We start from the raw sequence: 13,902 nt of genomic DNA, 5'->3' as shown, positions 1-13,902 counted from the left end.
AGAAAAAAAAAAGGATTACAGTCCTGTTTACTCAGGAAACAAGCATGGCCTACAAACCACTCACTGCAGGTCAAAGAAGAATTAACTGGTCTTAAATCAAACTATATTTCCTGTCTTCTTGATTTTAACAGTGAGAATTTTAGTAGTCATATATGATTTAGTTATTCTTAGCAGAGTTTGAGATATGGACAGTTATGTTATATTTTATATATAAATCCAAAGGAATTTGAATGCAAAACACCTTTCATTTGCAATGCCCTTTTCCTCCTTCCTCACCTGCAATGGCTTAATGCTGACTAGGACAGTGCCACTGCCAGGAACAATTACCTATAAACAAAACGGATTAAATATTTACTCCATTTAAATCAGTAGGAGTTTTATGATTACATTCAGTAAAGTTATGATTTTTCGTCATGTCATGCAAGGCATACTGCCTTTTCCTAGAAGAGGCATGGAATTTATTCTTCGAACTAAGAATACAGTATCTCACCTATATACAAGGCTACACAACTATTTCTTTTTCTGAAAAAAACCCAAACTATTTCCAGGCCTGTATTTTCTCTCTTTTTTTTTTTCCCCACAGCTCCCCTTTCTTTCATATTCTCCCACTTGAGAAAAGAAGTGAGAAAGTATTTGGAAAAGGAGGATGTTTTTAATGAAATCTAGAAAAGACTTTATCCTCCCTGCTCCCAATAAAAAAAGATTATTTTCTCCTGAAGACTGCAAGAAGAATTTTTTTTTTTACAAGCTCTCATTAGCATTGAGATCTGGACCTTTCTCTTCAGCACTTTGTGTTCTGGCTCACGCAATGCGGTTGCCTTGTGTGACAGAAAAGAATCTTTTACTGGCATACAATGTACTTTCTTCCATTCCCCATAGTCACTTAACAAGAAGGGTTTGGTCAATGCTCTGACAGCACTAAGTGCTACTGGATCCCCATGTGTGTGACCTTTTAGGTGCCATCTACAGTAGCTTCGAAGCTGCTGTGACCTGTGAGAGAGGGCGAGTCACTCCCTCCGCAGCTCCTGTATCCCACAGACCACAGCAGGACGGAGCCACCTCTCTCCCTGCCTGTTACGTGATTCTTCCCCTACCCATATGTGTGGCTGGGCTTTACAAGAAGCCTATATGAGGTGATCATTGTTACAAGACCATTTTTAGACCTTGTTGTTTATGTGCTGTGTTTAGTTCCCATTAATCATTCCATTCTTGCAAAAAAATCTGGCACATATTTATCTTTATAGCAGGGTTTTAGGAAAAGAAAAAAAAAAAAAAAAAGAAGAAAAAGAAGGCCTGCATGTGTGATCAAGCCCATTGCAGTAAGACAATACCAGAGAAGAGAAAAGTGCTTGCAGTGAATTTTGGAATGTTAAGAACTCTCAGAAAATTCTGTGGATATCTAATAAATTCCTCTAAGTACACAGGTCCTGCTAACAGAGCTCTGTTAGCTAAATGTCCTGCAATGTAACAGTGAGTGTCAAAGTCAGGAGGCAGGTCTGCGGTGAGCCCTCAGAGTAGGTATAATAGTTGATTTTTATTTGTTGTATGCAGTGGTAATTTCCATCTTGTGCTTCCATAATATACAATATAAGATATAATGGTGTATTTAAAATGAATATTTAATTATGAAAGGAAATAAAGACTGTTAGACAAGTTATTACAATAGTAATAACTTTATTTTCAGTAGTAATAACTGGCCTTTTCAGCCATGCAGGAGTGAGTTTTAAAAGGTTTTAAAGGTCTACATGAACTTACAGTGGTGGTAGAGGTTACAAAGCAGATTCTGCAACAGGTCTTATAATACAGTTTCCAGTTAAAGAATTGCAGGTTATAAATGTAGGTATTTCACTTGTTAATATCAGTGTAGGACTATTTTATTATAACTTCAAATGCTCTTGCTCAGCATGTACGTGCAGCTTTGGCTTCAGTGCGGTTGCTTGGTAGCAGAAGATGACACCTAGGGACTCCAGCAGTTGAGCTGAGCATATAGGACAGGCTGAAGAAAATATATATTTTTAACTGTGAGGTGTTCACTGAATGAGCAGTTGAATTGAAAGTGGAAGAGAAATGGATTTATTTTAAGAAGTTGTGAGACAGTGATCCAACAAACTCACTAAAATTAACACTACATCTCCCTCTATTGGATGTAAAATGAAATGAAACAAAAAAAAAATCATTAGCCTACCTTACTTTCCAGCAGCACACAAATTCCATACAGCCATTTATATAGGAATGGCAACTGATTTTTGTAGTGATTTTGGGAGCAGAAATTAATTTGGTTGTAAAAGCCAGAGTTGATCTAAATTTGAAATGATTGCTTTCTTAGGTGTCAGATGCAAGTGGATGCATGAAGGTGTCCATGGTAGCAGAGGAAAACCCCTTCTCCATGGCTATGCTTTTATCTGAGGAGTGCTTCATTTTGGACAATGGTGCTGCAAGGAAGATCTTTGTGTGGAAAGGTAAGAGATTACTTCTGTTGCAAATGAAGAAGCTACACAGACATATCTAAGGAGTTGACACAACACCCTCGGGACACTAGCAAGAATTTAATACTGGCTGTGGACACAGTACCCTGGACACTGTGGACACAGTACCCTGCACACAATTCTTCCTTGGTGCGGTCAGTGGACAAGGATTGCTCACTTGGGTAAGGGCCTCAAGACCGAGTCTTGTCTAAGGATTCTGGCTATTTTTGAGGTATCTGTAAGCTTGGGTGCTTAAATGCTTATCTAAGTGGCAATTACAAAGCAAACATAAAGAATTCTACAAGTTCTGGATATTGTCATCAAATCCCTATCTTCTGGGACAAAATCTGGACACTGAAGTTTTGATAAAGAGTAGATATTATATTTCCATACATTGCTCCAGAGAGGTGTAAAACTGAAAGGTGAGTGTCCCAGGCATCAACTAAAAGCATATGCTTGCAAATACTTTGATGCTTCCTTTTTTCTTGTGAATATTTCTCTGTGGTATCATCAATGCTTGTAGGAGTGTCTGCAATTGCTTTGACTGAACATTTCCCAGGAGAAAAATACTACTGGGGAATTAGGTCTGGACACCTTGTAGCCGGATTGTTGTGGTGCTGCCATTGCATCCAGTGCTGAGTATCTCCCCTTTTTTTGCCTGAGGCAGTGTATTAATTTTTCTGTGGCATTTGCATTTCTTTTTACCGTGTGCAATAGCAAATAATTCATCGATGCAGTTGTCAAACTGCTGAAGTTAAGTCCAGGAAGCATTGTAAGCATTTTGCTTGAAAACTTCATTTGCAGTTAAGGAAACATCCTTTAAAAGAGAGCATTTTGGGAGCATTGTGCTCAGATGGCGTAAGGTCTACCTGACCCCCTGATTCCTGGTTTTTACTCTCTACCTGACAGCTCCTAGAAGAACCAAGCCAATAGGATCAGGCATAAATTAAATAAAATACAATTCAGGCCCTTTGAATGTGGCCCTATGTGCTCCCTTGTGCATCCTCACTTTGTTAGTGTGGGTAACAATAATGTGTGGAAAAACCCCATCAGTCTGTGAGTCTCACCCTTGCACTGGGAGGCTGCAGTTATCATCTCTGCTGGAAATCTTCAGACCGCTAAGCTGAGGAGTGCAAATTACTTCGCTAATAGTCTCATTCAAAATGGAATACAATGAATAGCTTATCAGAGCATCTTATTAGACTAAGAGGTCTTTGGAGTATAGTCAATGACAGGCAGCTGGGACACAGACCTGATACACACTATCATCCCACAGAGACTTTCAGAGATGTGTAACACTGAGCAAGGCTGAACAAGGAGCAATGGATGGGGAAGGGTGGTGGTAAGTTGCACAGCCCAGCCAGACGAAATGGGAGTTTCTTTTACTCGGACTGTGGCACTGCCTGAAGAAGTGACAGCAGTTCTGGACAGCAGCTTTATTTACCACATTGCAGCCCAGCAAGGGAAGATTCAGAGAAAAGAGCCAGGGTGTTCTTGTACCTTGAACCAAGCAGATATTATGACAGCATTTTTTGATAGAAACACACACAAAGCAAAAAACAATGCCCCCTTTTTTCCTTTTTTTTTTAACTTATTTTAACTGTTTTCAAAGCCACTGAGGTGGCTGTTTTGGCCATTTGGCCAACTTTGTGTCAATCTTATTGCTCATGCTATGTCCAGCATTTGTGTTTGTTCAAGACTGAGGCAAGAGCAATGTCAAAGAGAACCTGGCTCAAGGACATCTTGTTTTTGCAGGATCTGTGAGCTCATTGCCCTTTCCCATGTATTGTTATCCTTCTGTTTTAACCAGGCAAGGATGCTAACCCACAAGAGAGAAAAGCTGCCATGAAGAATGCTGAACAATTCATACAGCAGATGAATTATCCTGCCAACACACAGGTGTGATCTATTTATGAGATGATACCAGGAGTTGAGCTCTGTTAAAGACTTTATTTTTAAATCAGGAAAAAAAAAATTTAAGGACTTAAAAGACATAAGGGCAATGTTTGACTAACAGATAGTTCAGAAAAGTTCCTGTTCGAGTAACTGTGTCAGTTTTGTTTTCCTTCCATTTCATGCGTCTTGCTTCATTTCAGATTCAAGTCCTTCCCGAAGGAGGTGAAACGCCAATTTTCAAACAATTTTTCAAAGACTGGAAGGATAAAGATCAAAGTGATGGCTTTGGCAAAGTATATGTCACAGAGAGAGTGGCTAAAATTGAGCAGATTGAATTTGATGCTACCAAGTTACATGAGTCTCCACAAATGGCTGCCCAGCATAACATGGTAGATGACGGTTCAGGGAAAGTAGAGGTAATTTTTGTGTTGTATTAAATTGTATTCTACCTACCTAGCTTACTCTGTTACGGGATAAGCTGCTACTCTGTGTTTTGCCATTTACACTGTTGTGTAGAGTAACACTACATTACTGACAGTGTTACTTCTACCATCAGAAAAGGTACTTTGAAGTAGAAAGTGAATCTCTTTATCAGCTGTATGCCGGGTCATGTTTTTTTGATGCTTATGAAAGATGTTTTACCAGTCATCAATAGAAATCAAACAGCAGAAACATTTCCCCTTCTACACAATACTTCTCCAAGATATACTTTAAATATGATCCTCAGACTAAAGAAAAACTTCTAGCTCACATCAGCTTGAAATCTGGAATGGGAAGACTTGCCCTTGGAGTCAGAAATTCGTTCTGTGTCTTTATGTATGTATCCAGTCTGCTTTCTAGAGGAACCTTCTTTGTCCCTAGCGTGTCTCTCAGGTAACCTGGATTTAGAGAGAAAAAGATGACTGACTGTACAGTCTTTCTAGATCTATCCATATCCCACTGCAGTCCATCTTTGGACTATACAGGGCTGGTTTGGCATTGTACCAACACAGCCTGTTGAATACAGGTCTGCATGTTGGGATTCTGGAAAAAAAAAGATAAATATCTACAGCCTCATTGGTATATTTTCTAGGTTTCTAACCTCATACTTGGGATGGTCTGTAGGCTTGAGCCAAAACAGCTTAGATCTGAAGCACTTTTTGCTGTATAATTTTAGCAGTATGTTTTTGGAGAGCAGTTGTTAACTGAACTGGGCTGTAGTGAATCGAATAATAGGAAGAAGCCTGCTTAACAGTGTGTTATCTGACTACGGTGTGCCTCTCCCAAATGATACAATAGTTCTATGATGAATCATAATGTTGTGCCATTCATATCATATTATCATCTTAAGATGTTAAGAAAGTAAGTTCAACATAGCATTATGAGGTGATCATGTGGCATTAAAGCATCAAGACAAAGAAAAGTGTACTGCAATGGCTTGTTGATGGTCATTATTCATTCATCCAGTGGGTGCAGGGTGTATCTATCTACTTCATGAAGAATCCTTCCTGGTTTTATTCCATAACACTTGGGAACAGAAACAAGGGCCACTCAAAGGATGGCACAATAAATTGCTTCTTGAAGACTCTCAGGATGAAGTTCAGCATTCTCCAGTGATTTCTGTGTTTCCCCAGATCTGGCGTGTGGAAAGCAGCGGCAGAGTTCCTGTGGGACCCGAGACGTATGGACAGTTCTATGGTGGTGACTGCTACATTATCCTCTACACTTACCCTAAAGGGCAGATCATCTACACATGGTATGTTTGGTCAGCTTTGCACAGACCTCCAGCATGTGGATATTATTTTATGCTGACTTTATGTCCTTTTGAGTAGAACCACGTGTAAATGCAAGGTTGTTTACTGCGCGTTTGTCATGCAGGATAAGCTCTGGATTATTTTGAAACTGGACTTAGCCATTCTCCTTTTCTTCCTCAGGCAAGGAGCCCATACTACAAAAGATGAACTGACTGCGTCTGCATTTCTGACTGTTCAGCTGGATCGGTTATTGAACGGTCAGGCTGTGCAGGTTAGTGTCTTCTGGATAAAATTAAACAGAGCACACAATATATGCAAATGTCAATGAGAACTCAAAGGAGGATGTAGCATTTGAAGACTGGGAATAGCAACTGCTCATGGTCTCTATCGAGCCAAGCACCGTGGGCTCCTTTTAAAGTCACTAGAGATTTCCCATTTGAATCATCCTTTCTGAATGCAGTTGTTGAAAAGAACAGAGATATAACACAGCCTGAAACTCCTTTTCTTTCCTTCTACTTTCACTGTCTAAAACCAGGTTTTAGTCCTGCCTACAAACTGTACATGGTTAGTGGAGACCAAAGGATAAGATCCTCTGAGGGCAACTCACTCTGAAGCAAGTGTCTGACAGGGCGATAGCCCTGTACGAGCTCCCGTGTCTCCTTTTGATTATGTAGGAAGCGGTGTTGTTTAGCCCAGACAAGACACCTGACTTTTAGAGGGCCAAAACTGGGACACATGAAAGCCACATGACAGCCAGAAGGGGAGAGCCTGCAGGAACTGTGCTGCAGAGTCTGGCTTGTCCCTGCTGGAGTGAGGAACGTAACTTGGGTTTTCCCATCCCATAGTGCTTGCAGCTCCATGAACGCAGGATACACATCCTTACTTGCAGAAATGGGGTGTGCAAGGCAAGGAGCAGGACATTGGCAGCTAGTGAGGAGTGGCGGGTAGGTGGAGAGGTGAGAGGTCTCCTTTTTTCACAGAAAGACTAGAGCCGGAAGATGACTAGGAACAGGCAGAGATTTTCTAGGCAATAGGAAATAATTCTGTGCTTCCCATTTCTTAATTACCAAAGTAAAGGGCTTCCCCCACCCACCAAGGTACAGTTAATTTAGATGGCAGACCATACTTTTAGCTATTAATCAGTTATGATTTATGATGGAAATTATATTAAGAAAGGATTAGAACACTTCTAGGTAATTACTCCTTGAAATATTCCTAATGCATGTTCTGTATTTGGACAGAGTTCAGCACAATATGGTCCTGCCTCATAACTAAGGCCAATACTAATACTACAGTAATAATAATATTACTACTAACAGTGGCAATAATAATGTGCTTAAAAAGCCTTTTTATTAAAGCTGAAGGAGATCCATCTCACTGCAATGGACATGATACTTAAAAATACTTTTACCCTGCAGTGAATTTAGGAATATATATATGTGTATATATATGTATGTGTGTATATATACACACACATATGTATATATGCATGTGTGCATTTGTATGCATGTACATGGCTACATAGTATATATTACCTGTGCTTAACGTCTGTATTAGCATTATTTGAAAGATTTAAATGTACATGTTGTGGTCACTAGATGGCACTACAGTACAAATGACTATTAAAAAGCCCCTATTTGTTTTGCAGGAATATGTTTCCCTCAGCAAGTTTTTTTCTGTCTGGGTGTTGGTTTTTTTTTTTTTTGGCATTTATAAAATCCTGCCGCAGTTTGGCACCTACAAGTATACGTGTCCTAGGGTATCCTAGGGGATCCTAAGGGATCCTTATCAGGCAACTGTACCAGTCTATCCACCTGTGAGATACGTAAAAGCACCTGCTCCTGCTGCCCAGCACGACCACTGCCGCCCCAGCCGCCGAGCTGCCCCGCGCTCTGCCCCACAGCCGGGGCTGCCCGGCCGCAGCCGCCCCAGGCCTCACCGGGCACAGCTAAAGGCTGCGGCGCTCCACTTCTCCTCTGCTGGCTACGCAATATGCCTCATTCCCCTTTTTCCTCTTTCTTTCCGGGAGTGAAAGCCGCAGCCCTCCACCTTGGCGGGTGGTACTGTTATAAAGGAAGAACAAACAATTGTATACAAATAACTTTTATCATACATTAACCTAAAAATAGTCATTCTTCATAGCTCAATGTTTTTCTGAGATTGCAATAACATCTTTTGCCTCTGTAATGGAAGTTCATTTTTGTCATCCATGTTATCCTCTGCAAGATAGATTTATGCTCATCTTTTTCATCCTCTTGCAGGTAAAATACAAAAATTATTTCAGGTAGAAATAATGAACAGGATGAATAACCATTCTCTCTGCTTAAATACAGGGCACCTAAACTTCCAAGATAGTTTTTCAGGAGAATTAAGTCACTTTATAAAACTCTATGAAATGACAGATCTTTTGAAAAAGAGTAATTTTCTTATTACAGTAGATAGCAGCCATTTTAATCAGCTAAACATTATGTTAGAAGTTTGAATCTTGTCTTTGTGTCAGCATGATTGACAAAAAATCTCACAAATGCTCTAACTTTAACGTGTCTGGAACTGTATTTTTAGATCATCTCAGCTTGCCACTTTTCATTCGTGCTAACATATTTAGCATTATTGGCTAACATCCCCTATGCTATTCAACAAAGACCAAAAATAACTACATGTGTCCTTTTGTTTCTTTTGTTGCATTTCTTTACATATGTACAGATCCGAGTCAGCCAAGGCAAAGAGCCTAAACATTTACTGAGCTTGTTCAAAAACAAACCGCTTATTGTCTACAAGGATGGGACATCTAAGAAGGAAGGTCAGAAACCTGCTCCTCCCATGCGACTCTTCCAAATCCGCAGGAACCTGGCAGCCGTTACCAGGATTGCGGAGGTAAGGTCACCTGCTGAGTACACCAACTATTCCCCATGGGAAATGGTATAGCTGCCATGAGCCTCTCCGACTAATCTTGTTGGGTGGTCACATCTGGTAGGAATGCAGAACTCCAAATCAAATCCACTGCTCTATGTGACCAACCCATCTAATAAATCACAGAGAATATGTAGTAACTGGCTGCAACCAATCTACATCTTTCAGAGGATACTGTAAGAAAACATGTAGTGAACAGTTAGCTCACAAAAAGAAATCAGCAACCCTTATGAGATAGTCTTTCCTATTGCTAAATAGTCCTAACTTTTGGCCTTCAAGTCAGTTCCCTGTTTCAAGTTAAGTTCTTCTCTAATTTATATCAGTATAAATCCAGGGAAAAAATAAAGGAAAAAAGCATAGCTGATTAAGATCTATCTACATGTTTTATATAAACATGCAAAATAGCGATCACATTATTTGAAAACATGAAGAATAAAACAATTTCTTTCTTGATCTAGGTTGATGTTGACGCAATGTCACTGAACTCTAATGATGTCTTTGTTCTGAAACTGCCAAACAACTCTGGCTACACCTGGGTAGGAAAAGGAGCAAACAAAGAAGAGGAACAAGGAGCTCAATACATTGCCAGCGTTCTTAAATGCCAGACTGCTAAGATTAATGAAGGCCAGGAACCAGGTTAGTATGAGGCCACGTGGTTGCTAATAGGCAGCTGAGAATACACAGCACTGCACGGAAATACAGCCTAAATGGTTCCTGCAATCATGTATTTTGTAGGCAGAAGCATGTGTTCACTCTCTCCCTTTGAAAATCCAACCTGACATTTTACCATGGAGATCTATCCAGAACTGGCTGATGCACAAGCAGTGCGATGCCCTGTAAGACTGTAGGACAGTAGCAGGACCTGCAGAGGAATGTGATCCTTTCTTTACCCTGAGTGCCTAGGAAGGGAGAAAGACATAGCGCATTGCTCTTTCTAGGTCTGCAAGTGATATCTTTATTGTTATTTTGACAAACTGCAGGAAGAACTGTAAGAAAATGCACCTATGCATGAGAAGGAAAAGAATATATTGTTTGGGGATTCTTGAAACAGTATCTAACAAGATAAAACATCAAATGTTAAATCCACTGCTGAATAAATTATATATTGTGTATTTCAGAGGAATTCTGGAAAGCACTTGGAGGTAAAAAAAAATATCAGACTTCATCACAACTCTTGACAAAGGCTGAAGATCATCCCCCTCGCCTCTACGGTTGTTCTAATAAGACTGGCAGATTTGTTGTGAGTATATGAGGGATACTTTCCTCTCTGTTTAATTACATATTTTCTGGTATATTTTTGCCTTGGGAATCATCAGACATTAAATGAATTTGGGGATCTGGCTTAATTAGCCATGCTTGGCAAGAACTAGAGAGTTGAGGTTTGGTGCTTTAAATGAATCCACATGCAAAGGACGGACAGAAGAGTTAATACTGCAGACGTCTGCACGCAGAGCCTGCTCCAGCCTGGGACTAGAGGCTTGCAGATGCAAAAAGATAAGGCATTTGCCCAGTCGAAAGCAATTGTGTTCTTGCAGAGCATTGCCAGACGGCTATCATTTTGAGAAAGTGCAGGTCAGTGCCTTGCCCCTTAAGTGTTTGATAGTGGTGGTGAGGAAAAGAAATGTCCCTTGCCAAAAATCCCTAGCAGTCTGAAATTTTCTATAGAGATTTAAGACATGTAATTATGCCTCTAAGGTACTGGCCTGCGCTCAAGGAGGTAGGAAGACCTATTTCCTTAGCAGAAATACCCAGAGCACAGCTCTGTGATTCAGGCTTAATTACTTACCGTATTCTGGGAGGGCAACGCTGTGTCACCGTTTGGCAAGGATGCACTAATTTTTACGTGGGGGACGTAGCTGGCTACCATTTCTGTAGTCTCCTTAAGGCATAGCCCGTTCATTTGCAGAGGGATAAAACAAATAGGATCCTTTAATAAGAACTTTAAAATCTTAGGAGAGTAGTAAAGTGTATTCTTCTAACAAGCTTCTAAAACACTCCTGTGAAATACAGTAATAGGAACCAACCTCTCTATAATAGCCTGCTGCATTTGTTTGGTTTTTGCTTTAAATTCCCTCCAAATTCTGTGAAATCCCCTCTTTCCTGTAGTATTTCTCTAGTATTTCTCTAGTAATCTCACCACTGTTAGACCTCACCAGAAGAGGTAGGTCAGATCACACTGACTTTCTGGCCACCATAACACAGGGTGGCAAAAAGGAATGTCTTTTGCACCATCTGCCTACCGTCCCTTTAGCACTCCTACATGACCAAGCATAGCCAAACCCTTGACAGTCCTTTAAAAGTAGAGGGCTGACCACTAGCTACATTATTATCTCTTCTTCTCATACAGAATAACATTAAACTGCTTTCCTATCTGCCTGCACATCCTTGGAAGAAGCAAGCAGTCTGCCTTTCCTTTGGGGACTAGTCCTCGATGGCTTAGTCAACTGTAACGTCCTATTGTCAAGCGACTGGAAAGCTTGCTTGGGTGTGTATTTTATCACTGAGCTCACCCACTGCAAACCAAAACAGTTTCTTTTGCTTATTAATGAATGTAAGCTGCATGAATATATCAGCTGATACCAGCTGATTGATTTAGTTTGCTTGGTACAAGGTGCTCTATGGAAATTTCCCTGTCCCCTTCTTCCGGCAGACCTCAGACTCAACTTAACAATAGTCACAATTACAATGTAAACCTCTGCCTCTCCTGAGGATATCCTATCAATTCTGACAAACTGAGAGCTGATTTTATAGGACATGCAATTATACAATTTGTTTCCTTTCAGTGAAACACCCTTGACACATTCATCAAATCAGTTTAGGGCTTGACCTTTCAGGAGCAAAAAGAATTACACACCAGCTTTCTGAACTTATCCTTTTAAAAATGTCTTTCGTCTGTGCAAAATCAGAATATCTTGATAAATCATTAAAAAACAAAAAAAACCCAAAACATAATATCCTTTTTAGATTGAGGAGGTCCCGGGAGAGTTCACTCAGGACGATTTGGCTGAAGATGATGTCATGTTGCTGGATGCTTGGGAGCAGGTAAGCTGTGTACTTGACCACTGCTTTTTGTGGTAACAAGGATAATTTATTTTTAACCACTTAGATCATAAGATGGGAGGAAAAATCATCTTTGTGAGAATGGAAGAGGTTTTGTTTTCTTTAAATTATACCAGAGGGAGCTATATTTTGTGAGCTATATGATATGCTAGTGTGAACAGACACAATTGAATTTCCAAGCATAATGTGAGGCCCCGGCAGGCACTTCCCATTAAAACCAATGGAGGCTGCAAGAGTATAAGCCCCGACAGTGTTCTGAAAGGCTCTCAATAATGTTCTTGACTTTATCACTAAAATTTATTAATTCTAAAAAAGAAAGTTATTGCATAAAAGGTATTCAGAAGCCACAAAATCCATGTAGCAGCAGCACCTACAAAAAGTCTTACTAAAGAAGGGGACAAACACTCGACCCTTACACAGATTTCTTCAGAAGAACTGGGTGGAGGGTGACAGAAACAATCTCCGTCATTTTCCCAGGTTCACTGAAAACTGAAAATGTTGAGAGCTTTTTGGATGACAGGCGAACATACTGTGGGTGCAGAGGGCACATCTGTTTCTCACAGTATATTCTCTCTACCCTTCCTCTCCCCTTGGAGGGAAAGGGGGAGGAGGCCACAGATCCCACGCTTTATTTGTCTTCTTCAGCCTAACCCTTAAGGAAAAAAAGGCTGAGGTTTTTGGAAATGAGAAGGAACGTTCAAGGTCCATGTGGGAAGGAGTGATGAGGGAAGGTGGGTGGAAGAGCTGGATGGAAAGTAGCTGAGACATACTGACTGAGGTGAGAAGGAAAGAAGTCCGGGTCATGTAGCTGGTTTCCAAAAAGATCCCTGACAGAAAAAAAAAAAAAGTGGGGATTGCAGATCGAGGCTCTGGTTGTTGGGTTATTCGGTGGGTTATCTAGCAGTTACCCTGGGTAGCACTGATCACAGGGCACAAGTGTTGATGTGCACCCAGAGCTCAAATCAGAGAGAGCTCCTGTTCAGTGTTTTTGCACCTAAAGAGCAATTTTATGGCAAATTGTAAAAGATACCCATGGAAAAGGTAATTAGAGTTCCTTTCAACAGAGTGCATAAAGGTCCGGCCTTCCAGTGTCAAGAGAGCGGTGAGATTTCAGAGCATAGAACTACAGTCTCTCGCAAGGGAAAAAAAAATCATCAATTGTGGTTTGAGCGAGCTGTGTATCTCTGTAGTCCTTTCATAGTGTATACTCTTTCTCCTAGTGGAATCAATTATTTTGTACACAACATCCTTATAACAACATGGGAGCTATATCTTTCTCTCCTCTGATTGCAGGTTTTTATCTGGATTGGGAAGGATGCTAATGAAACTGAGCGACAGGAATCTGTTAAATCTGGTAAATCAAATCAATTTGGCAGAATTCTGAGTGAAGTAGCATCAATATTACTTAAAGAAGTGAAAAAGATGATGTAGAAGAAATCTAGTTACGTTTACACTGTTTAAAAGGGTTACTGAGCTGATTAAGATTTAATCCTGGAGAAGATTATTTTCTCCTTTAAATGTGCTTTAAAACTCATTGTATCTTTCTTATCGGTAATTTTATGAAGGGTAAAATTAATCAAGATAGCATTACTAGGCTGCAGAGCTTTTTAAAGAATATATAGGAGAGCTCCACGAAAAGAAACAGCACTGAAAAGAGAAAGAATTTAAAAGGAGATACCTACTAAGCTGCACCCTGCACTAATGTATATAGTCACAGGAATGCCAACAAATCCTCAAGTCCTTCACTGAGTTAAAATTGGAGGAGGAAATTCCAGTTGCAGAACAAATCAAGACAACTCACGTAGAGTGCACCTCTCTGAAAAATCACGTGTCACGTC

General features: G+C 40.3%; 1 protein-coding gene across 2 annotated transcripts in view; it reads left to right on the top strand.

Annotated features, from left to right (window-relative positions):
- Window positions 1-13,902, top strand: part of SCIN (scinderin) — a 56,225-nt gene that overhangs the window by 40,157 nt on the left and 2,166 nt on the right. For both annotated transcript variants that reach the window (XR_012672667.1, XM_075143662.1), the window contains exons 6-15: window positions 2,327-2,459; window positions 4,276-4,364; window positions 4,562-4,777; window positions 5,975-6,096; window positions 6,275-6,365; window positions 8,798-8,968; window positions 9,463-9,640; window positions 10,123-10,244; window positions 11,969-12,046; window positions 13,358-13,418. Coding sequence is in view for 1 of the 2 variants with exons in the window: in XM_075143662.1 (XP_074999763.1) it covers window positions 2,327-2,459; window positions 4,276-4,364; window positions 4,562-4,777; window positions 5,975-6,096; window positions 6,275-6,365; window positions 8,798-8,968; window positions 9,463-9,640; window positions 10,123-10,244; window positions 11,969-12,046; window positions 13,358-13,418 (1,261 nt within the window). In the remaining variant the exon portion in view is untranslated. The remainder of the gene's footprint in view (window positions 1-2,326; window positions 2,460-4,275; window positions 4,365-4,561; window positions 4,778-5,974; window positions 6,097-6,274; window positions 6,366-8,797; window positions 8,969-9,462; window positions 9,641-10,122; window positions 10,245-11,968; window positions 12,047-13,357; window positions 13,419-13,902) is intronic.

This window comes from Calonectris borealis, chromosome 2, assembly GCF_964195595.1.
Source record: "Calonectris borealis chromosome 2, bCalBor7.hap1.2, whole genome shotgun sequence".
Taxonomy (NCBI): Eukaryota; Metazoa; Chordata; class Aves; order Procellariiformes; family Procellariidae; genus Calonectris; species Calonectris borealis.
The sequence above is the reverse complement of the archived record's forward strand: the minus strand, read 5'-3'. Positions and strand labels throughout refer to the sequence as shown.